General features: G+C 45.6%; 1 protein-coding gene across 1 annotated transcript in view; it reads right to left on the bottom strand.

Annotated features, from left to right (window-relative positions):
- Nucleotides 1–26,525, bottom strand: part of LOC138580938 (chymotrypsinogen B-like) — a 137,173-nt gene that overhangs the window by 12,988 nt on the left and 97,660 nt on the right. Inside the window, exon 3 of the mRNA XM_069651872.1 lies at nucleotides 4,027–4,292. Within this exon, the coding sequence (XP_069507973.1) occupies nucleotides 4,027–4,292 (266 nt within the window). The remainder of the gene's footprint in view (nucleotides 1–4,026; nucleotides 4,293–26,525) is intronic.

Raw genomic sequence — 26,525 nt, 5'->3', positions numbered from 1 at the left:
TTTTGAGAACCTCCAGCTCCAGTTTCATCTCTCTGCCTGCAGCTCTCCCGCTCAGCTTGTGCTCTCTGCCCTCAATCCTTGGTATACGTCTCTTGTTTCGGTCAGCAGTTGCCTTGATTCTAGTCTGCTACTTCTGTTTGTAGTTTCCAAGTTACCTTGTTTCCAGCCCAGGGTTCCTTGATTCCAGTCCATAGTTTCCAGCCCAGAGTTCAAGTCCAGACCTCAGCGTCATTGCTCTTATTCTACTGACCCTTTAATCATGGCTGGGATTACTAACATCTATGTAGGTCGAACAGCAGAGGATTGGTGGCTTGAGTTACTGAGAGGACAGCGAATACAACTTACCCTAGCGTTGGTGAAACTCTTGTTGGCAATCTTCAAAAAAATCAACAATTTAAAAACCAACAAGTCACTGACCAAGTAACCTAACAGAACTTGATAAATTGAAAATTAATTTATTTCGTTTTTATTTTCTTTCTCTCCATGTTCTCTCGCTGCTGATTGTAACTGATCTGAGACGTTCTTTTTAATCAATATGATGGTAACATAAAAGGCAAAAAGTTTGTAAATCACAATTCAATAAAGCCTATAAAATAAAAAGAAAAAAATATTCTTTTGCTCTTCGTTTTTTGTGCCCTGAACCTCACTTCCTTAGACTTGCTGTTTTTCCCCCTGGATTTGTCTGTGAAGGTCTGTGTTATTGTTCTTGTCCTTACTTGTGCTTATGTAATTCCTTTGTCCAGAGTATGGCTGCTGGGGTTCTAAGCAGCCAATCCCTGTCCCTTTCCTTTGTTGCGTCTCTGTATTTTCCTGTGTGCTATTGGTGTTTACAATGTTTTGGTTGCGGAGACAGTTCATGTTCTCTTCCTGTTGGTTTTACACAGGCTTATTATTTCCTTTCTCCTGTCTTGAGGTCCAGACACAGAGGTCCACTCCTGAGGTTCCTTTCCCTGAGCACTCAGAGTATTAGTATCTTGCCCAATAGGCTGATATGGTGGTAAATACTGCAACCATTCTCTTTACACCCCCAGTGGAAACCACGCTTGTTTGACTTAGTTGTATTCCCAGCCTTTTTCTGTTCTATGCCTTTTTGCTCATGTACGCCTATATGTACACTATCTTCTCGTGCGTGCAGGAATCTGTTCCTTATTGTCTTGCATAACATTTTCTCTTTATCTTTGGGGTGCCCATTCCCCCTCAAGCCCTTGGCCCAAGGGGCTGAGTGGGGTCCCTAAACAGGCTGAACATAGCCAGCAGGTCGAACAGATGGTATTAACACAAAATGTCTTCAAACTTGTAATAAGAAATTGTCTTTCTGTGCAATGGTATGGTCTAATTTTTTTCGAAACTTTGGCATTCGAAACTATATATTCAAAACAATGCCTGGATACCGGTCTCAATACCTTCCACTAGAGTTCACTGGGATCTTCCCCCTCCGGTAACAGTTCGGCAAACAGGTGTCATTGTGTTTCCATCACTAGCTGCAGGTAGTAACAGAGTGTGTTCTTCATTTGCATACTTGGGCGTACGGGGTTCCCACACCCGTCTTTAGTTATCCTCTCCAATTCCTCATTGATCCTGGTTGTTGGTTAAGGTGGCCATCCTTTTGTACTTACTGCTTGCATCGTCCTGTGAACCTCTGTCATCTTCATGATCTTGGGTCCTGACTCCACCCTCCTTCAACACATCACTATTCTGGCTTCTGTCTGGAATGACTTATCACCACACACTGTGTTTGTACCTCCTCCTGCCTTCGACTTGACCCTTTCGGGCCAAGGTGTTACCCCTGCCCTTTGCGTTGGTCCAATGTTTACCCTGGCAGGTCTTCCAAATCTGTCTGCTAGATTCTCACTCCCGTCGGATGTTTTTTTATATCCTCCTCTATTTCACTATCCACCTCCTTCAGATGTACTTTTACCAGATAGGGAGATTTAATCGAAAATGTTTGACCTAATGGAGAAGTGACCAAATCTATTTTACCAGAAATCGAAATTAACTTTTTAAACTTCTTTTTTTTAATGTGGGGGGGAGACCCACCACAGCCCCTTTACCCCTCCCTACCCTAACTTTTACCCTTACGCCATACCCCGCCTATTATGCACTACACATATACCACTTTATCTACCATTTTCGGTCAAATAGATTCGGTCACTTCTCCTTAGGTAAAATTGCATTTGGTTAAATCTACGGTATAGACTTTTACCACCTGCTCCAATTTTCTCTCCACTGCTTCTTGATATTGCTTTCCAATGTGCTGATTTTATTTTTAGACCTCATCCAAATATTTCTCCAACGCCTTCAGATGTTCCTCTCCCATCTCCTGAGGTTTCCTTCCAGGTCCTCTCTTGTCTCCTCCTCTATTCCCCAACCTCTTCCTTCACAATCCTTTCTCCCCAACCACCTCAAAGTTCTCTCTCTGCACTTTGCAACCCTTTCCAAACTATCCCCTCTTTCTGACTTTCTCCAAACTCTTTCCACCAGCTCTTATAGCAAACACCTAATCTACTTGACTGGCGCTCTGGGCTTACCTAGCGCTGTCACCCTTCCCCTGGGCCTTAGGGTCTATCTGAGGGTTTGCATATGTACATATGCCTGTTTGAGGGGCTGTGATTGGCTAAACCTAATCACTTTTATACAGTTGATCAGCCATTTTGAATTCCACTCCTACCCACTTATCTTCCACAGGCTTTTCTACAGTGTAAGTGTACTGGAGCGTAAGTGCATGAGGATAGGATGTTTGCAGTTTGGGTAGGCGAAGGGGAAACATGCTTAACTGGTACCACTGAGGAATGAACACTGGGTATCTGAGGTTCGCTGTTTGCGGATAGAGTGCTACAACTAAACTCCATGGTTGTTGGTGTAGGCTCCTTTTGTTTGGTTTCTCTGTGAGGGCTCGGGGATGTTGGTGTGGGGTTCCTCGCCCTGTGACAGATACATTATAGATTTAGACATTACCGGTTCCATGTGAGCTGGAAACTTTGTTCTTGTAAAAGGGCAGAGTTATCCAGTATGTCACTTCCCAAAAGAGCTAGATGGCCTGATTATTGACACAAGGAAGACAATGGGCCTCATTATGACTGTTGCGGTAAGGCAACAACGGCGCCGGTAGTGCTACCAGGGCCGTTGTTGCCATGCCGCAACATTACGAGTTTGCTTGCGTGTGCCGCTCTGGACGCCTGGTCATACCAGGCATGCAGAGCGGCACCCGCGAGCCGACCAGGATGGTAGCAATGGTACCATTATGAATGGAACCGCTGCTACCATCCTCCCCATTCCCATTGAGCCCCATTGGGGCTCAAATGGGAATGGGGACATGCCGGCTCCGGGTCCAGCAAAAGAGAAATTACCGGGCCCTCCAAAGTCGGAATGGCCTGGTAATTCCCCTTCGGCGGGACCCGGATCCAGACCCGAGTTTGGGGGTAGCCATGCTCTGATTAAGGGCATGGCTACCTCCAACCTCGTAATGAGGCCCAATGTGTTACTACTATTAGTCATGTTCATATTCTTTGATACTGGAGGAGAATCCTTCACAGGGATACAGTCCTTAAGTCTCCCATGAACTTCCCCTACCACAAGAGGTGTGGTATATAGGGGGAACCAACAGATCCTCCTCATGCCACCCCAGGCCCATCATTATCTACAAGGTTGGGGAGCCACCGGGTTCCATGATCACACTGAAATAAGGCCCAGAGCTAGGCACGGACACTTACCACATCGGTTGGCATACATTCTCTCACCAGCCCTTGCTAAAAGAAAACATTGAATGGCTGCCAAACTATACTGCACATTTAATAGAGAAGGGCAGCAAGGAACATTCTAAAACACTCTAGGCTCCTATCTGCCCATTCAATGAATTACGGATAGCATCGTAACGGCTGCTTTTTTAAAGTACTGTACGCCTTCCCTGGCCGGTGCTTTAAATAAGGAATGAGGAGACCAGAACGTCAAAGACAAAGAGAGGACCAGAAAACACTTGGCCGGACCTGAGAACATTGCTTCAGAAACATAGAATGACCTGCCACTCACCACGTTTGGTCACCTTGCCCCAGCCGGTGACGCTGCACGGTGTGCCATCCTTAAACTGCGTGGTGGCATTTGGGACCCGTATGGGGCTGACATCATCAGTTCTGTTGCTGATTGGGGTCGCCAGCTGCACCAGTGAGAGATCATAGCCAGCGATCTGCATTGTGTAGGAGTCGTGCCTGATGACCTTCTTGATGCCAACCCTTGTGCTGTCGTCGGGTGGTTTCCATCGGGCCAGCACCACTGACCACTGGCTGACGTCAGACAAGCTGTAACGGAAGAGGGGAATAGAGTTCACTTCCTGTTTCGGGATATGGAGGCCACTGAAAGTTAAGAGCTCCAGGGAGACCACTTTGTCCTCTCTGTGTTTTCTTTCTCCAAATACATTTATCATTTTATAATTAAAGGTTAACAATACTGCGAGTCACATCGTTACACGGTGTGCCAAAGAAATTCTAGAGCATCCTTTCTGTATCACACCCAGTTCCACTTTGTTAGAAATATTTCCCTTACAAATCCAATATCTCACTACGTCACACTCAGCAAGCAAGAAAAAAGGGTACATGGCAAAGACACACAGGTAACAACTCTCTAGACAAGAAAGATGGGGAGTGGGAAATGTACGAACGCACGCAAGGTTGGAGGAAGAAACATGAGGAAATCAGGGCTAGCTGGGGAAGACCAGGGCCAGCGCTATCACTAGCCATGGTTAGGCGCTTGCCTATATGTGGAAATGTTAGAGCGGCAAAATGTTGCTTTAACACCTCCACACTAATTGTATATTAATCAGGCTGAGGCTGGCTGCAGCAGCAGCAGACCAGGCGTCATCGCCACACCGGGAAGGTTGGGGTCGGGTCAGAGTCACGAGTTCCATGGGCGTGGCAGCGCTGCACGGTCCGGCACCTGCGCATTTGCACTCCACGTGGCAGCCCATAAACGAAGCACCATACCATACGTGCCCCCTTGAGTCTTGACCGATCGTCGTGATGGTCATGATGTGAGACTATCGGGGAATGCTGCAGTGCACTGTGTAACTTGGCTGAGCTCCCGGCCCTGAGCCTGTTAACTTATTGGTCCACCATTTGGGGATTCGGAATATAGCTTTTCAATGCATCCAGGGGAGTTGGAGGCACAACATTCACGGAATGCCCCACGTGGAAATAAATACAGGATGTTTACTGAGACCCTGGAATGCGGCAATCCCAGTGTACCTGCAGGTTGCAGAGTCTTCCTGAATCTCGGACATTGTTTTAGTGATAACATCAAATGCGAGGAGACACTTGTGCCCATTTGAGCTTGGAGTCCATTGACTACCTAAGGCCATGCTAATCCCTATGGCCAGCCATTCCCACCCACTTCCTGCCCAAAATACATCCACCCCTGGGATGTCTTTGAGCTCGCTTTACTCAAGCCATTTGCTCCATATCACCCGAGGTCATCTCAGAGTCAGCCCTCTGCCCCATCACGGCCCCATCAGTCAGACTGCACCAACGGCAAAAGATGTTTTGAGTAAGTGCAGTTCCTTACTGCTCATTCACAGCTCTGCTCGAGTACGTCACTTTGAAATACAGTGGTTGCTTAAAAAAGAAAAGGGGGAGTTGGGGGCAGTGAGAAGTGCCGGCTCATCACACTTCCTCTAGTACTGGAGTGCTAGGTAACCTATTTAAGGGAACATCATGACACTAATTTATTTATTTTTACTTATTTTATTGTTCATTTATACACCACTTATACACAGGTGGAGTGCTTCAAAGCGCTTCAAGGCAGGAAGGGAACAAGGAAATACAGTAATCACTCTTAGGCCTTGAAGTTTCCGAGTGATTGACAGAAAAACTAGCATAGACGGCCTGACAGCATTTCACCTAGTGCAAGTGTACAAAGTGTTACAGTAGCAACCAAGCTAGGGAGAAGGGATACAAAAGGGAGGGAGGGACAGGACGGTATGCAGTGATTATCATGAATACCAAACTAACTAATACTATTATAACAAACCTAAAATAACAAATTCCAAAATATTGAATTTGGAAAAAAACTACAAAAGTGGTTGGGGGGATAGTGGTTTTGGGGGTGGGGTAAAAAAGTATTACGAACAAAAAAATGGGGTGGGGGGTTTGGGCCAGAACCCCCCAAAAACAACGATAAAGGAATTTGTTATTTAGGAATTCGTTATTATGGTATTCGTTATAATGGTATTAGTTATTTTGAATTTGTTACAATTACATGTAACCGAGAGGACAGACAAACTAGTCCTGGTACATTTAGGTCATGCATGTGCACATACGGAGGTGCGAGGAAGGGAGGTCTGGGGGAACAAATGAGTCCAGTCCAGCAGGGCCCTGGGTTAAGTGCAGAGAGGTTGCCCCGCTCATGGAGTGTGATCTGAAAGTGCAGTAATGTTTAACATAGTGCAATGGCCCAGAGGCAAGTGCAAAAGACTGGCAGGGAAGCCTGGGACCTGTAAGGCTCTGGAGGTGAATCATGCAACCAGTCAGCAAAACTGAACAGAGTTAGGGAGGAGAAGGAGGGTGGACAGAAAAAAACAGAGATTAGCAGGGGAGAGCCAGAGAGAAGGAGGAAGAGAAGAGGAAGGTCTTGAGGAGTTTCCGGAACTTAAGGTGCTCCGGCTCAAGACGGAGAGAGGTAGCGAGGCTGTTCCAGAGGGAGGCACCTGCAGAGGCTAGAGATCTGTGAAAGTGGCTCACACGCAGAGAGTTGGAGGACGAGTGGAGGACTCTAGAGGGACAGTATTTAGGAAGAGAGCGTTGTAGATGGTGCAGGCCCCGGCCTCAGAAAGCCTTGCAGATTATGCAGAGGGTCTTGAACTTGATCCTTGCAGCCACAGGGAGCCAGTGGAGGGATTTCAGCGCCGGAGAGATGCGGTCCCTTGGCTTGAGGCCAAGGATAAGTCTTGCAGTTCTGTTCTGGATGAGTTGCAGAGGACAGAGAGTAGAGGTAGGAAGATTGAGAAAGACATAGTCCAGCCTAGAGAGAATCAGGGCTTGCAGGGTGGTGAGTCTCTGGGGGAAAGTGAGAAAAGGCAGAATACCTCTCAGGAGGTTCAGTTGGTAGTGAGACTTTTTGGAGATGTCTGAGATGTGAGGAGAAGGAGAAATGACCCCTAGAATGTTTGCTTTTGCCTCATTGGTAGGTAAGGGCGCATGGCTTAGGGAGGTCGGCCAGTGTGAGAGTCGGAAAGCGGGAGCAGGGCTCCCAATGAGTATGATCTCTGTCTTACTGGCATTCAGGCAAAGATCGTTAGCAGCAAACCAAGACTGACCTGCAGATAGACAGTCAGGAATGAGCGAGGAGGCGGCCAAGGGCAGCCTGAAAGAGAGAGGCGTGTCATCCGCATACCACTGAAAGTTAGAGCTAAAGGTAGAGATCCTGTGGACCAAGGGGGCCATATATATATAAAAAAAACCAGGGGGATAGGTTAGATCCCTGGGGGACACCACATGTAGAGAGAGTAATAGAGAAGATAAAGGACCCAAGTTCCACTTGGGAGGGCCAGTCACAGAAAAAGGAGGTGAGCCACGCCAGGGCCTGATCTGTGATGGCCAGGGTATCAAAGAGCCAGGTGACCAGGATGTTGTGGTTTACCATATCGAAAGCAGAAGAGAGGTTGAGAAGAATGAGGACAGAAGGAGAGTTAGAGTCAAGATTTGAGAACAGATCTTCACAGGTGTTTAGAAGAGCAGTTTCCGTGCCTCTGGATGCTCTAAAGCCAGACTATTGGTCACAGAGACAACCAACAGATTCAGTGTGGAGGGTAAGTTGAGTGATAGCAAAACAAAAGAAAGCCAGACTTTACTTTATCATCCAGCATCAGTCATCAATAAAAGCAAAGCCTGCTGTGTGCATCACTGTGTACAATAAGTGTCACACTGACACAAACGCTCCATGCACTGTGAAAGAGTCCCTTTGAATAATAACTCTGCACAAGCGATTATCTCTTGGCTGCTGTTCCTGGCCATCTCTCAATCTGCCATCACCCGCTGCGAGCATGTGTGCAGCTGACACACAACTGCATCCAAGAGCCTTCACAAGGCAGCCAGCCTGCCTGGATACAGTGTACCAGCGACATGCTAGCGCTCTTGCAGTTTAATGTGAAGAAAGTGCATTGGAATCCATACACAGCAGAAGACGTGAGCAATGTGTTAGGTGAAGGTAATGTAATGGGTTGCAGCAATCAGTAACAAAATGGTGACTTTGGTTGAGAACAGTTAGCACTTGGAATGATCGTGGTGGGGGGCACCAATCTGACAGTTTGCCTAGGGTGGCAAAATTCCTTGGACCGGCCCTGGGGAAGACCAGTTCATACTGTTTACTAGAGTCTCTCGCCTGCATGTAGCTCACTCTTTCCAAGCTTCGCCGTAATTCTCAATGTGGTCTCTCTTTAACACAGATCATCATTCCAGTGTTGCCAGCCTTAGCACATTAGCTAGCCAAGACTCCACATTGGGTTTGCACCTCCTCTTCCATAATTACAAGACATTTGACACATGTCACTGCTCTAAGGATCTATTTCACAGGTTTACATTCCCCTGACTGCAAGAAGTATGTTGAACCAAGTGTGGCTATTTTAACCTCCACTTCCAAAACCTACCAGTTGCCATGTTGATATTCCACAAGACTCGGTGCACGTAGTTGCTCACTTGGTTGCACCCGATCTCTGATCTTAAGCTGTCATCACACAAAGTATTATATTGATTAGGGAAAGAAAGTGCCATTGCAGTAATAAATGCTGTGTTGAAAGGACTGTTCCTCCTTCAATGCATGCAATGTATGCCTCCAGCCCCTATAGATAAACAACACTCCTTTTGCTTCTAGATCCTAAGTTCACATTTAATAATAACCAAAATAAAAAAAGTCAAACAGAAACAGTGGTTGTGGAGTGTGCAATTGACTGGGGCAGTGTAGTACAAAGACAGTAGGCAAGTAACTGAGATGAAGATGAAAACAAGCAGGTTAAGACTACAGCACATTGGGGACAGCATGCTCCGTGCTATTTTATTTATTTTAGAGTGCGTCTATAGCGCTTTATTCAAAAGTTCTTTATAATGATTACATGAATTCTGTACATAAGGGATGATATGATGTATACAAATTTCTCAGAGTGGAAGCAGGCATAAAAGAGGAAATTTAAACGAAACACCGGGGTACGGTCGCCCAAAAAACACTGTAAATAGAAAAGGAGCTTGAGATGAATTAACAACCCAACATCATGAATAAAAGCTATTGTCACTCTCCTTTTAAAAAAAAAATCTAACCTCGACCCTGAGAATCTCCAGAAGTATCGACCAATAGCCGGCCTTCCTTGGCCGGGTAAAGTATTGGAGAAGATTGTCACATCTCAATTGCAGTGTTATTACGAGAGAGGGCTCCTGTTGGATCGCTCTGCGGTGTTTGATATGGTGGATCACCGTATCTTACTTAATCGTTTCAGAGATCAGAAATGTCTAGGAACCAGTCATTAAATGGTTCTGTTGATTCCTAACTGACTGGCAGCAACAGGCGAGAATGGTAGGGTTGATTTCAGACCCCCTTGCTCAGAGCTGTGGAGTCCCTCAAGGATCCTCACTTTTTAATCTGTATCTGCATCCTCTTATGGACATTTTGAGGCGACACAAGGTCAACTTCCACTCCTACGCTGATGACACACAGGTGTTCATCAAACTAGATAGTATGGATGAGTCGTTTTTGAGAGTCAAGCAGTGCTTATATGAGGTCAGTGGTTGGATGGCCTCCAACTGGCTTCAAATCAACGCAAAAAAAACAGAAGTAGCATTCTTTGGCCCCAAACATCTCCTTGACCCTATAACACGCCCTCATCCACCATGTTTACTGGGCACAGTATTGTCATTTCCCACTAAAGTGAAGAACCTAATATGTATCTGGCAGGAGGACTTGAGCAGTGAAGCTCAGGTGGGTGCCAAGGTACAGTCTGTGTATTATACTCTGCATCTCTTGTGACAAGCACTCCCGTTTGTCACTGCGGATGATCTTGCAGTAGTGGTGGAAGCTCTGGTGAATTCCCAACTTGATTACTGCAATGCCTTTCTTGCAGGTATTCCATCTAAGCAATGCCAGCGATCGCAAAGAGCGCAAAATGCTGCAGTAAGACTCATATTTAGAGTGAGGAAGTCCTCTCCTATTTCAGGGCTTCGGCAATCTCTTCACTGGCTTACCATAAAGGACAGAGTCGACTTTAAAGTCCTCTGTTTAATCTTTAAATGTCTAAATAACCTCACTTTCTCATACTTATCAAACAAAATCTGCAAGTGTTTACCCACACGCCGGTTGCGCTCTGGGGACAAATTGTTGTAGGTAGTTCCACCTTCTGTTTGCATCTTCAGAGGTGACCAAAGATTTGGAGTGTACGGTCCCAAATTGTGGAACAGTCTGCCGATGGAAATTCATGCTCTGAAATCCCTCCTGCTTTTTCTTAAGGCCTTAAAACCTTACCTGCTCAAGTGATTGACAGGTGGTTATACTATCTCGACTCAGCCCCCGGGCTGCATTTATTGTTGCTGAGCTTGTTTCTGTGATTGCTTCCATTGACATTTCTCCCTATTTGCGATTTTTGTCCAGAGCACGATACAAATAACTCAAAATCAATAAAAAACTAAATAAAAACAATAACTACATAAACATGCAGTCAGGAGAAAAAGTCTAACCAAGAGTTTACAAACTAAATATAGCTAAAATGACAGTAGACAAGAGGGGCTGGGAGGAACTGACACAAGCCCAAATCAAATAAACAGACAGAATATTAACCATCCAGATCCATTTCCACAATTCGCCTGACAGTATCCCAGGATGGAGTCAGTCCTACCAGAATCGCTCCTCACCGCTTTACCAGGATCCAGGTACAGAAACAAGGCAGGAAGACAACAGTCAACGTCAAACCAAGAAAATTCAATCTCTTCGCCTCCCAACATTGGGTACCTGGTGCAAAATGACAGGCCCAGTTTGGGCGTTAGAGGAGTAATCAAGCAGGAGGAGGTCCAGAGGTTCGGAGCACACAGCCAAAGAGTACATACAAACTGTGGGATCCAGCAACAGTAGACAAGTCCACCCAGGCAAAGAAAGGAGACCAGAAAGAACAGTGGACATGGTGTGAGCCACCAGAATTGCCTCACAAGTCCAAGATGGAAAACGGTAATCCATGGACAGCATATGCTGGCAAAAGAACAGCTCAGAAGTCCGCCCCCACCCCTGACGAAACCAAAGGGCACCCAAGACAACACAGACCGTCGCAACCACCATCACGATGCAGAGTGTTTGGAGCCGATGTCAGCAGCAATCCAACTCCATCAGCCACCACCAGCCCAGTACCCCCTTCCTCTTCATCCATGATTTTACAATTACTCAAAAATGTATAATCTGCTTGGGGCAGTGGTGGTCCTGGGAGGAATGTGCACATTAGGAGGGGGATGAGTGGCAGGGTGCTGTTCAGCAGCCTGCAAAATGGCTGCTCCTCTCTAAGCTCTGCAACACCCAAGCTCACCAACACAGCCACAGACCCGTAATCAGGCCTTCTAGTGGGTAAAAGTCACAGCGGATGTGTCCAGGGTGCCAGGGCACGCTATGACAGAGTTGCAGAGTGAAAGAACCACAATAGCCCAGGATATTGGCGCCGAACTTGAAATGGCCTGCACACACCTCTGTCTGTGTCTGATGCAGTGGAGTGGTGGAGGGACGTTGTCGCCGGGGGGAAGAAAACATGGCAAGTGCAGATGCTGGGTCAGGCTCACACCCGACATCAAAAGAAGGGACCTGGTTTATTGTTTCAAAGGCCTGTGGGGCAGAATGGCCTGGTAGCGCAACCCGCAGGCGAAGGCACGGAGCACCAGCACACCCTGCAGACATTCGCCTGCTGGCGTGTATGGGTGCGAAGGTAGCACTCCCCATGAGCCGTGGCAGAGGGAGGGTGGGCAGGCCAGGCAGTGTGGTCCGGTACCTCCACGGGTGCCGGGCTGCCATATCACTGCAGCAGTGAGCAGGAAGAACTGTAAGGGGAGATGGCGGGTGTCCTCAACACACTGCACTTGCCTAATTGAGATAAGTACTACAGAGAAAAAACTGCGGGAGATCAGACCCGGCAAAACACACTCTATAATCTTTCCAGGCTTGCCACTCTTCAGAGGATACCATCTGTGCCGCAGGGGCCCTGCTGCAGTCATTGGGGCAGCCAAAGTATGGGGACAACATGACCAACCCAAGACTGGTAGCTCCAAGCTACATATTGAGACTGTCAGCAAGCACTAGTGGCAACGTGGTATGGGCCAGCAGCTGTAGTCCCCCCCTCTGTACCTTTCACTTCACCCACCGTGGCATGGGCAAAAGGTGCCATGAGCCCCTGACACTGAGCTCCACGAGGGGGAACAGCTGGGTAATTGTGCTGCGGAACCCAGACTGTCTCAGGCTAACTACTGGTGAGGGGACCGGCGACCATTCCGGCGTGAGTGAACTGTGGGTGCCATTAAACGTCCTGGTGGGAGAGAAACACTGTACAGTGGTTACCTGTTTGGGCTGGACCAGACCAGACTGGGTGCTGGATGTGGCTTCCGCCTCTTACTGATCTACAATACGCTCTTTGACTCCTGCGCCATCCCTGGGGTGATTTGAAGCTGCTGACCCCTCGTAGGAAGAACGTCAGAGCTGGGCCTGTGAACCAGGGGGCCTCTACCGAGATTGTGACGAAGGGTAGTGGTGCTACAAAAAAAGAAAGCAACATGGACCACTTCACCAGGCAGGTTACTAAACCTACACAAGACACAGGTAATACCTCTGGCAACAATGCTAAAGCAGCGTCCACTGAGATGCCTGATTTGAGACAGATAATGTACAGCATGCAATCAAGCTTTGCATCTCTGAATGGTAAACTCAATGACAATAAAACCAAAGTTACAGCGCTGAGTGCAAAAGATGGAGCGTGAAAGCACCAGGGTGACCTAAGCGGAGGCCACACTGGGACAGCAGAAGATATTGTGGAATTGAAAGCACAGGTAACTTCCATGCTTAAGCGCGCTCTACAAAGTTGTGATGATCTGGAATCTCGCTCCAGACGCAATAACGTTCGCATGCTGGGACTACTGGAGGGGTTTGGCAAAGGGCTCAGGGAAGTTGCAATAGAAACTCGCCTCAAGGAGTTACTGGGAGAGCCACCATTCTCAACGTCATTCGCAGTGGAGTGTTGCCATAGGTTGCCAGCGGCAAAACCAAGGCCTGGAGCTCCGCCTAGGACGGTGTTAATTCATCTGTTGAACTACCGAGACCACAACCTTATTCTACACCTTCCCAAAGAGAGAAGCCCCCTCCACTATGAATCGTCAACATTCCACATTCACCCAGACTTTTCCACGACGGTCCAGCAAGAATGCAGAATGTTTGCAGGAGTAAAGAAGCTACTAAGAGATCGATCGGTGCAGTATGCAATGTTATTTCAAACATAGCTGAGATTCCAACACCAAAGGAAAACATTCTTCACAATACCAGAGGGAGTAGTCGCGTATATTGAATCAAATATTCCCTCTCCTCGTCACAACAGTGAGAATGCAGAAATGGGTGGCCTGAACACTTAGCTCATGTGACTACCAATATGCTCTACACAGGCACCCAGAAAACATCTAAGAGTATCGTCTACTGAAGGGAAGCCGATATGACCAGGGTTCTACTCCCCACTTTCACAATGACTTGCAGGTTCAGTGATGTGCTACTTTAACATTTTATCCAGTCAATTGGTGGTGTGTGTTGGTAAGGTGGGCAAAAGAAAGTGAACAGGAGGACCCTCTGCATCCCCTCCATGAACTCTGATACCTGTGGACCCAGGCACTGGAGACAGGACAGAGACAGAGGCTGTAAATGGATGCCCCGGCAGTTGGTTCAAAGCAATCTTTAATACAGATTCACAAGACACCAGAAACAGCAGCAATGAGCTCCCAAACTCATTGTGCTTTTATACACTTTTGAGACTGATGCAACATTACATACAATTGCACAATTCAAATCTGGTTGCTCCCTTCAACCAGAAAGAAACCCCTACTTGTCTGTGGTTGGTTGGCTGAACTGTCACTCACCAAGCCCACATGCCTTCACCTTGGCAAGCATTATTTGACTGACACATAATCTGATATGCTTGCGTGAGACTCACCCGGAACTCATTATAAATCCTTTATCGCCTGCCAAAAGCAACCCCATATCTGATTGCTGAAACCTGACAACTTCACTTGGCAGGCTATAATGTGGGAAATTTCAGGAGTTCATCTTATTTGTTGCTAACTAAGCAGCTGCTTGCTAACTAAGCAGCTGCTTGCTCTGATTGGTAGGCTTCCCAGGCCTTTAGCTAGTCTACTATACATCACTGTCTGCATTTCCTGACAAGAAATTCTAAATATACCCCACAAACATACTTGTCTACAGTGAACTGCTGCCAAAGAATATTCCACATCACAATAATTCAGCTATTTTAACATCTGCTTGCAAGACACCATTTTGTATTCGGCATCCATCTTAGAATTCCTCTGAATTTGCTTAGCCTACAGACTCGCTACGCTACCAAACGTTGAACCAATCTACTTTTGTACATCACTTATTATCTGTTCAGTTCTTAGACTACATTTTCGATATTCATGATGTACGTGTAATACCCGAGATACCCTCCATCTTCTGGGTTATTCTAAACCCAAAATTATAATTTGCCCTATATGTACCTTTTGTTTTCAAAAATTACTATAATTCTGATTTTTGAAATAGTGGAACCATTGATCAACCTGGCATGTTACCTGTATTTAGTTTCAGGGGGGAGGGGGGATCTAGGACCTTCTCTACAAGAGGTTCAACAGCTCCCCTATGCAGGTTTGCATTGTTAAAATGGGGTTTGCCTAGTTCAGAGGCCGACCCATGGAGTTGGGGACGGGAGAGACATCATCGCCCTGTTTTTGGGGGGATGAGGGTGGAACCAGTTGGGGTTTGATAAGTTTCAAAAAGTGCTTTGGCAGACAAATGTGGACAGGGCTGTGCACTGATGGAGTGTTGTACTTGCTCTGCTGTGAGGGTGGATGCTGGGTGCAGGTTGGGTACCAAAAAGTGACTCCATGAGGGTGATTAATTTGTTAAACTGGAATGTCATGGGCCTGGGAAAACATATGAAGACCTGACAAATAATAGCATATGTCAAAAGACATAAGATCAATGTTCTATTCCTTCAAGAGACACACGCAATGGCAGCTATCAACCTGCAGATTGCACCCTCCTGGGATCTAAATACATTTATTACAGTGTATTCAACCCAATCCATAGGGGTAATGAGACTGATACATAAAATGCTTACATTTGTTCTTAAGGTGACCCATATCGACCCACACGGGGTACTGGAAGGAGGAGAAGTGCTGCTTGTCAATACCTATGGTCTGAATGTAGATACACATGACTTTTATGATGCTATTGCCTATACCATCTGCACATATCCACAGATCCCGGTAATCCGGGAGGGCAACATGAACTGTATACTAAACCAAGGCCTAGACCATACAGGGGCAGCCCCTAAACCACTAACCACTATCTAAAGCTAGTCACAGTCTTATCGACCATATGGCTATGCTGGAACTGCAGGACATTTGGAGAATAACACACCTGCATGACCACCAATACACGTACTATTCCTCTGTTCACAATATTGCTTCCCGTATTGACCTGATACTGATCCCAATATCGGGTGGGGAGGGTTTCATGATGTGCCATTCTACTTCGCATGCTTTCAGATCACTCCCCAGTCACCATGTCAATCACTTTGGGCGTGGGTACAAAAGCTGCCTCATGGGGGCGCTTCAAGTCAGAAGCCCTTTAAGATGTGGTTTTAAGAATAGACATTGAGGAGGATATGCGTACCTATTTTCTTCACAACAGGCCCAGGAATACATCACACGGTACGCTATGGGAAGCATTCAAGGCTTACATCAGGGGGATGGTGGTCCTTAGATCCATTAGACAGGATTTGGCATCTTGCGAGCTCCAACTAAAAACATTAGAAAAAACACATATGCAGCTAAACTTGACCCTGCAATTATAACTGAGATACCCTCTGCATTAGAACAATTAAGGACCCACGCACATAGGGAGGTTAAATATATTGCAAGACCTGCAGCAGCACGGGACTATGGGGAGGGCAAGTGTCCCAGCAGGACACTAGCCCAACTAGTGCGGGCGGAAAGGGACCCCTCGTATGTAGAAAGGGTTTTGAATGAGCAGGGAGAAAGTAAGCACTCCGATTAAGAGATCTTAGCAGTATTTGAGCGATTTTATGCAACCTTGTACAGGGTGGCCACAATGTGGGACATGTGTCATTGATTCCCTACTAGAAGGGGTACTGCTGTCTAGATTATCAGAGAGTGCTATGGAAGAAATGCATGTCCCGTTCATGGTTGAGGAAATGTTTAAAGTAATTGGGGAACTTCCAAGGGGCAAGGCCCGGGGCCCAATGGCCTAATGACTGAGGTTTATGCAGCATACAGCCCATTATTGGCTCCCCACTTACTGAGGGTGTGGGAAGAGGCGCTGAGTAGCTCAGTTCTACCAAGCACGCTGCGAGAAACCACCATAACAATTCTCCTAAAACCTGGCTAATCAGCCGAGTGTGGGTCATGCAGGCCTCTGTCGTTAATTAATGTGGATACTAAAACATTTGCTAAAATTATTGCAAACAGAATTCTTCCCCTTATGCTGCACTTAGTGCATAATGACCAGCCAGGATTTATGACAGGAAGATCCACAGTGTTGAATATCCGCCGGTTATTTAATGTCATGGCCTGCCTAAAACCCGACAACACAGCAGTAGCCATGGCCTTAGAGGCGCAGAAGGCCTTCGACATGGTCTCCTGGTAGTATATGTTTAATATTTTGGAGAAATGTGGCCTAGGAGAGAATGTGATACAATTTATTAAGCTCTTATACACACGTCCTAGCTAAAGTGCTGGTTTACTCGCAACTATCAAATGCATTACAGTTAGAAAGAGGCACGCTCCAGGGCTGTCTCCTATCCCCTCTTTTATTTGCGCTAGTAATTGAGTCCAAGGCGGACATGGTTCGGGAGCACCACAGGAATAGGGGGATCGGATTGCTTGGCCACATGGACATTATTTCGCTATATGCGGATGATGTTCTACTGTACATTAGGGACCCCAGTGTAAACATAGACCCGATAATAGAGGACATAACAGAGCTCAGGATCTCCTATGGCTTTATGATTAATTATTCAAAATCAGAAATGTTTCCCCACACCAATCAGACAAATAAGCCAACTGGGCTATACTCTCTGAAGAGGTCACCAGATGGGTTTTGGTATTTGGGGATTCAGGTGACTAGAGACTAAAAATCCTTACTAACCCGTATTTATAAAGCGCATGAGACATATGTAGCTTGGAAGATATACCGCTGGCGGTCTGACCCACTTTTGTTGGTAGGTGAGCTGGGACTGGTCAAAATGATACTCCTGCCCAAATTATTATATCTGTTTGCTATTGTGCCCATATGGCAGGGCAATGAGTACTTGCCAAACTTCACAGTACATTAGGGCAGTTCCATTGGCACTCTGGGGCAGTTCGCAAGAAACGGGTTGACATGACATACCCGTATGAGAAAGGTAGATTTACCGCACCCAACTTTGAAGTATACTGGCTTGCGGCCCAAGCACAATTCTCAACGTACTGGCACGGGACAGAGGGTGTGCCTCTGCATGTCTGTCTGGAACACAGGGCTGCCGGCAAGACCGATATTAGAACTCTGGTGTTAGATGGGAAATACTTCGACGACTGTGCCTTTGACCCAGTGCAAACCACACTGCGTGCATTGCGAGGCATATTTGAATGAACAGTGCTGGCGCCCCCGGACTATAAATGGTTGCCAATATAGAAGTTCCCTGGGTTGGGACCCACATGCGATAGCATACTTATGGGGAGATGGGAAGCATTGGGATACCGGGCAATAGGGGACCTGTTCCCAGATGGGACATTTATCACCATGCAGACATGGAAATAGGGGGATAGGAACACCACAACTGACCCCTTACAATTCTACAGAATGCGTGCAGCGGTATCCGGATGGAGGGACAAATACCCAGCGGAATCACCAGATAATGACTTTCTGATGTATATGTTCAATTCTTATAGATGCTGTAGGATAGTGGCGACATGGCATACAATGATAATAGACACTGGTGAGCTGGTACCCTCGACTAGAGATAGATGGGCAGAGGAATTGGAAATTTAAATTACTGATGTTCAATGGTATAAAATATGTTCACTGACAAAACTATATCCCTCAACTCCAGGTTCAAACTCATTCAGTATAAAATACTCAATAGATTATATTACATACACGACAATCTTCAGAGGATATGCCCGAACCAGATTAGTAGATGCCCCCGGTGTAAAAGTGAGGTACTAGTCACCTACACATGCTGTGGAGCTGTGTTATGCTTCAGAATTTACTGGAAATAAGTGCTCGATACACTAGCAGTGATAGCTCACATACTCCCCTAGAGAAGCGATGCTCAGATTGTGAGGGAGCATTCAGGAAAAACGTCTTTTGAACCTTTCCAAACAATGGGTGCATGATTGCTAAACGCTGTAAATTGCAATGTTGGGAGCCAAAACACCAACGCAACAAGAATGGTTTTCCAACATGATCTGGGCAGAAGATTGTGAGAAATTATATATGTCCACCTTGTCAAGTATGTCTAGGCCTAGGGGCACATGGTGTGAGTTTCGTGCTTACCCAAGTGACTTGCAGAGGGAGCAGCCGGCGCCAGACTGATGAGAATGATAATACTAGCAGGGAGAAATACTAGCAGGGATATTTAACGTTGCAGAATGGGGGGAACAATTGTATTACATACTGTGAGGAAGGTTGCCCTTTCTTTTGTACTCCAGTGCAAGAATACTCTGCTTTGCCTTATCGATTTATGTTTCTATCTGCCAAGCACAAGTAAAATACAGTTTAAAAAAAAGGGGTGTCGATGAGTGGACAACTACTCTGTAGTTGTGTCCTTCAAGTAAGGTGCTTGTTAGTAGTTGCCCCAAGGCACCCTGGAGTGGGCTTGTATCTCTGGTAGTGGACAATCTGACGTGACTGGCCCTCCATGAGAGTGGGTGAACACAGGCAGTAGTAGAAGACACAGGGAGCGTGCAGCACTGGGTATGATATGATAGGTTATTTATAACGTGCTTAATACCCAGAGGTTTCTAAGCGCGGACGCGGGGATCGAACCCGTGTTGCTCTGGGTCGTCTTGCTTCCAAGGCAAGAGCGTTGCCCCAGAGCTTTCCTCGCTAGGGTATCAAGCACTTAGTGGGTGAGAATATTTCCCGACCTGTCTAAGCGAATAGGCAGTGATATCCCAACCAAGAAGCTACTAATAGCTTTCTCTGAGGAACCACCACAGACATTGCGTTTTGGCAATGCTCGAACAATGGAACAAGAAATACTATGAAACAAGAAGCCTAAAGAAACTGCTGCAAGTATCCTTATGGAAGTTGGCTATAAGAATGCGTGGCCTGACATCGGGGCGAGAGACATGCGTAAGAGCACAGTTACACGGCCTCATTTCATAGTGGTGGGGAGGTAGAACTAGCCGACGTTCTATCCCTCAGCAGGCCACAGAGGCCAGGAAGTCGAGATGAGGGCAGGCAGATTGCCCATATGACATCCAGACATGTGACGCTGCAAACAACTGCCGACGATGCAATCACGGGGGCGCAAAACTGTGCCCAGAGCCACTAGAGGGCTGGAGGCAACAACATCTAATCTTTTGCTTTAAAGACCTAACACACAGGAACAACAACTCATATAAAAGAACTATAGTTAAAGCATTGTCGGACGTCTCGGAAGTTAAGGATTGTTCTTTAAATTGTTCCCGATTGTGTGCATACCTTCGGATTGCATGTCCTGCAAAGGATGCAACATAGTTCTGCTTAACAAACCAGCATTTTCAATTTTCATTTATCATACATTAAAGGGAAGCACTGGCAATGCTAGCTATAGAGGTGTACTATGATGTCAAGTTCGATGCATGTCATTTCCATGATACTTGGTATGACCCTATGGAAGGGGTGAGTGAGTTTCACCAAGACCATGGTGCGCAGGTGCTGTAGAATGATGGCACGCCAGTGGCTGACTGTAACCGACCCTTAATGGGCCTTTCGAGACCTGCCCTGGAGCAGTCTCTTAGATGTGCCAGAAAAGTAGCTGTATGGCCTGTCCAACCATGCTTCGGAGAGTGTACCCATGTGCCCTCAAGATCCCTTTCACTAGATATGCCAGGTGTGGATAAGATTCCCCATTCCACTGAGACCCAAATAAATGATCTGAGGAAGTTATAATGGAACACTGACGGATTGGCTAAACATCTGGGCGATTATGGGTGGCTTAACTTTGTCACACCTGTGAAATTATTAGCTTCCAGGAAATATGGGTATAATACAACTTAACCCTGGTGGCTTATACTTCTTATATTGTCCGGTAACTTGGTCTAATTGGTCCGTCCTAGTGGGGGTTTGAGTACAAGCAAAACTCAACACAAACTCTCCCGACCTACAAGGCCTGCACTATTAATTACCAGGCAGTGCTAATATCTTAATATCTAATGTCTATAATCGACCATATGGCCCAAAGGGTATGGATACCTTGAACCAATTGGAGTCCTTGGAAGAGGAGTGGATCCAATTGGGGACCCTTAACCACATTGTGGTAATTATGGGAGGTATAAACCTCCAATTGTATCCACAAAAGGAAATATTTCAATTGGCAGAGGATGAGGAGGATATCATATGGGACATGCTGCAGTCAACACCACTGTTTCATTAAAAAATATATATATTATAATCATGCTGCCCAAAATGCACAATTATATTTCAGAATAGGCCTATAAGCTTGCAATGGCCAGCTGAAACCCAATATTACTCCCTCCCCAACCTATAAGAGTGGTGCGATAACCAGTTACATTGATAATATTTTAATCGATCTCCCGTATTGGAAAAGCATTAAATCTTTAGAAGTCTACCAGAGACTGGAAAGTATTCACAACCTGGTGTGTCTAATTTTGGAAACCAATACTGTGGGGAGTAGGAAACATTACCTGATCTTGTGTAGTTTCGAGGACCAACTCTTAAGAATCCTTACTCAGTTGTAAACGTACATGCAGTTATCTCTTCCGCTATGACACCTTTGTTCACCAAACGGGTGAACTTAGCTGCAACAGGTAGCAAAAGAGGGTTGGTACGATGAGTGAAGGGTGTTAAGGCTAATAACAATAGAGGGGATGATGTGGTGAATAGAATTAGGAAGGAATATAAGGCATTGATGGGTGAAAACAAAAAGACAAAGATATCTTGAGAACTGGGATGTCATTGACAAAGATTCCAACGGTGTTTGGAAAATTGTTGCAAAAGGCATGCAAGCCGTTAGGAATGCTATTCCTTTGCCCATTCCCGAAAAACTATGGTCCCCTCATTTCACTTCTCTTTATAAGGAGAGTAGATCTTGTTTCATCATGGCCCTTGAAGGAAGTTTTAATTGTTTAGTGAGTGGCTTTGATCTTCAAACACCCCTAGAATTTGCCTTACGATACATTCTTACATCGACTCATAAGCAAACTAGGGCAAAGGCCCGGGGCCCAGACCGTATCCGAGTGGATCTCTACATGAGTGAACCTGTGATGTGGGCTCCTTACTTATGGTTATAATTTAACACCATCCTTACAACTGTAATGAAGCCAATAGCATGGCACGCCACAGAAATTGTGCCAATTTTTAAAAAGGGTGACCCTGGCATCCCAGGAAACTATCGACCGATCTCGTTGGATGTCAGTAGTAAGATATTTGGACAAATTCTGCCAACAAAACTGGAAAACTGGGTATTAGATCCATGGATACTGAGCTTTCTGCAAGATGGCTTCTGTAAAGGGGTGAGCACTATCGATTGGGTGTTTAGATTAGATTGTATCCTAAATAAATATGTTACTTTTAATGGCGGTCAAATATACGTGACTTATTGACCTTAAGGCCGCACAGTATCCCAAGGTGTGAACTCTGGCATGCTTTGATAAAAAGAAGGTCCCTTTTCCATTGCTTAAGGCAATTATGGACCTTTATAATAACTCGACAGCTCAGGATCGATGGAGTCTTGTTGGGGAGTGCTCTAAACCCTTTCCCATTGAGAAAGATGTAAGGCAGGGCTGTATTTTGGCCCCTACTCTTTTTTACCTGCTTTTTGATGGGGTGATAACTGAACTACAGGTAAATACTTCTGATGCCCCAGCCTTGGCTGGAGAGAAGAATGGTATCCTAATGTTTGCCGATGACATGGCCCTTATTACTAGTACTGCACCAGGCTTATTTAAGTTGACAGAGCAGTTAAATTTTGTGAACAGCATGGCCTCGAAATTAACAAAGACAAAACTAAAAAGAGGAGATGCAGCGATCTCCAGGTACCACAAACATGCATTAAGCTCACAATAGGAGGAATAAACATTGGGGGAGGTTTTATACTTTGATTACATGGGGATTAGAATCTCTGGGGATGGGAAATGGTCAAGACATGTAGATAAAGCAAATGTTTCCTCTGGGAGAAATGGTAATGGAATCTCACGATTCTCAAAAACATTTGGAAATCATATTCTAATCCTTAGAAATGTGTAGACCACAGGCGATAGCACGATAGCAACTGATACTTATGGTGCTGAGATTTGGGGCCTTTGTAAGATTAAACCTATAACGACAACTAAAAAAAACATTTAAAAAGTCTACTGTGGCTGCCAAAAAACACTCCTAATGTCCCATTTTATTTCGAACGTGGCCAAATGCCCATACTTGACCATGTGGATTTGCAGCTATTGCTCTTGTGGGTGTGTATTTGGTCTGGTGATACTGATTCCAAGTATAGATTAGCCCTAAGAGATATCCTAACCTATCAGAATGTCCAAATTATTCCATGGTTTAAAGATTAATTAGGCTTGTTAACCCTGCAACACTTTTGAGTCAACCAGGATGGCATTTAGAAAAACAGCAAGCAGGAGGTTCTGGCTTCTCCCTTAGTTTATACGACAGACAATGCATAAGTAAGTGCCTTTATTTATCAATTGGTTATATTTATTTGTCAATCAAGTGAGGTAACTCTTTGGAAGATTATTTTCGACTTATTGCAAGTCCTACCCAGAGAGCTTTAGCCATAAAGCTTTCTTTGGGCATTTTACCAATTGCCTCAGTTAAGGCCTGGTGGGACAGAGCCCTTTCTGATGGTTGCCCATTCTGTGCCAGGATAACTATGCCGACATTTGCAAGAAATTTTTTTAAATCGCGTCTTGCAAATAGAGGTCTACAGTCCCAGAGCACAGCCGAAAAACAATGTAAATTGGCAAATTCTTAAAATTGAGTTATCTTGGCAAGGCATGATGGAGACGAGAGAAAATCCTCAGCAATTCTAGTTAAATATGTTTTATAGTTTTCAACCACCAATGTTTTTACGATTATTATCTTAACTTATTTATTAATTGTTTATAAACAACCATCACGTCTCCTGAGTCATCTATGCTGACGACATAGTTCTGCTAGACACCACACAAATTGGGCTGCAACGATCACTAGACGGATTTCAAAAGTACTGCAAGAATAACAACCTACTAATAAACACAAAGAAATCAAAGATTATGTCAATCATCAGTGGATGCCCACGAAGCAAAAAAAACTTCAGCTGGTTCTTAAACAATGAAAAAATAGATACTACAAATTCCATCCAATATCTAGGAGTGCAATTCAACATCTCAAAACGTGAATGGAACTGGACCCAAGAGTTGCTAACGCGAATAACAATGTTCGCCTTACAAGGATTGAAACTTCATGCTGCATACGGCAAATTTACGTTAAAACCGGTACTCTCCTTCTACTTACAAAAAGTAGTACCAGCCATAACGTTTGGCAGTGAAGGGGGATGGAACATACCTGCAGACATCTGGTGCAAGTTGGAAGGCAAATTTTGGCGGAAAGTGCTACGATTACCACAGAACCTCTCAATAACAGTGATCCACTATGAACTCGGCATAGAGTCATTATACGGCACAGTGCTGTGGAAGTCTATTTCAGCATGCCGGAAAATGAGAATGGTTCCAGTTGCTGGCCCTTATGAAATCCTACAAAAAAGTTCCAACACTAATATGTCGGATCTAATAAGCATGTGGGAAAAACACACGTGTTTCAACCTACGGGTCGTTCTCAAGGCGCATGTATCATTCCAGTTCAAGTACTGCAAATATGTTGCCAAACCATCATTCAATAGAAAACATGGCATCCATTGCCTTGCAAAACAACAATCCCTTCAATGGGCTCCGGACATCAGTACATCAGTGTCATAATTGTATATATTGAACCTATCAGTCCGGATAGAAACCAGTAATCAATGGGCCAAATCCCCGCAACAATTTGTTGCGGGGATTTGGCCCATTGATTACTGGTTTCTTGTTGCGGGGATTTGGCCCATTGATTATTGGTTTCTATCCGTACTGATAGGTTCTATATATACAATGTTGACACTGATGTACTGATGCCCGGAGCCCATTGAAGGGATTGTTTTTTTGCAAGGCAATGGATGCCATGTTTTCTATTGAATGATGGTTCAGCAACATATTTGCAGTACTTGAACTGGAATGATACATGCGCCTTGGGAACGACCCGTAGGTCGAAACACGTGTCGGGTGTCCAGACTTTGAATAAAATCTACTCTTCTTTAATACATGGGATTTGAAGAGATTTTTCAATCAAGACATACATATTTATAATAATTCTTTGATATTGTTCACAACGTATTGTGTCAACAAGAGCGCATGGTCCCCACCCACAACCCCAAATCTTGTTTGTTTCAACCAGCACTGTTGTTAACAGTGCTGGTTGCTTTAGTGATTTGTCAGCCGGTAGGGGCCTAAACTACAGGCAGGTCAGCCCTTCCGATTGTTTACAGCCCCTAGCGGTAGATTTTGAGTGAGCCGGTCCAGAAAAGGTGCTGGTAACTTTCCAACAACCTTAATGTATTGTTACGCTCACCTGTATCCATGGGGACGCCACCCAGCCCTGGTTGGATGATTTGCACTCTCGAACCCTCTCCCGGTCCCTTGGTAATGCCTCTGGTTAAAGATGGGTCTGCAAAATCGGAGAGCTGGATTCAATACCAGATTGTCTTTATGTGTTCCCACCTCCCTTGGCCTCAACTCCTTCCTCCCCCTTGGGCCTTCTCCTCACCTTAACATTGTAAAAGGTGGATTCTCCGTCCTGCTCCTCGTGGCAGGGGCGCGTAGATGTGGGGGCGAGCAGCGACCAAGTTACTTCACTGGTGCAAGCCCCCCTGTGGGAATCCAGACCTGCTGCGACTCTGTAGGTTTGTTTCTTTACAGTCTTTATATGCAGTTCTTATGTTCCGTTTAGTTAGAATAATAATGTCTTGCTTCTTTCCTTTTAGGTATGGAAAGGTATTTTGGTGTTGTCATGCAGTTTGAAGATGAGCATGGGCCGGTAGGCGAAAGCACCTTGTGCGCGATGCTGTCCGGTGAGTAATGCGCGATGCGCATCACTGTTTCGCCTTTTATGTTGCTAACCTGTGTCTTTTCTCTCCTTGCAGGTTGCAATGTTCCTCACCGAGTGCCGTAATGTTCCAGCACTGATACTGACCAGGAGATGACTACCCAGGTAAGAATTGTGTGGCTTTCTTCATTCAGTAGGAAACATGAGTAAACGCTTACTAATGCTGTCTTTCTTTCTCCTCTTTCCAGGTTATGGTATTCGAGGATGCATGCGGTGCCGGATGATGGAGTTTGTACCTTCAGGTGAGTGAACTGAAGTCAGCGATGGATTGAAGACAGGATACTGTTCCAGGTAAGTTTCGTAGTGTTCTTTCTCTCTCCCTGCAGGTCCTTGGTTTCAGGTAAACTGGCATCAAAGAACTGGACACGGTGAGCGTTACGCTGCCCACAGCAGAATAACACAATGCATGTTCTGCTGTTTGGGTGTGGTTTAAATAGTCTCAGGTAAAGTAGTCCAGGTAAAATAGTCCCAGGCCTGCCACACCCAAAGTAGTCCCAGGTCTGCCACACCCAAAAGACTAGACCGCATAGCTCAGTTCCTTGTAACTGAGCCATATGTGTGCCTCCATGTTGGCTGAACCCCCCCTCCCCAAGTTAAATAGTCCCAAGTAAATAGTCCCATTCTAATGTTGGTTTTCATGATGGTTATGAGCCTGGCGCCAAAAGGGCCAGGACTGACTCCAAGAGAGTCTTGGATGAGGTTTTAAGGCCTTTGACCTGGCTCTAATTGGAAGGCTGACTTGCCAGTGAGGACCAGGGGCAAGGGGCATGACATGTATTTGTTAATGTGTGCTGTTTTGGTTCTAAACAAGCTGATCAACATAGCATTCTATCTAAACCACATTGCATGCTTATTCCAGCATTCTTTGAAGATTTAACGAA

Source organism: Ambystoma mexicanum, chromosome 3p (assembly GCF_040938575.1).
Source record: "Ambystoma mexicanum isolate Mex_15411 chromosome 3p, UKY_AmexF1_1, whole genome shotgun sequence".
NCBI lineage: Eukaryota > Metazoa > Chordata > Amphibia > Caudata > Ambystomatidae > Ambystoma > Ambystoma mexicanum.
The sequence above is the reverse complement of the archived record's forward strand: the minus strand, read 5'-3'. Positions and strand labels throughout refer to the sequence as shown.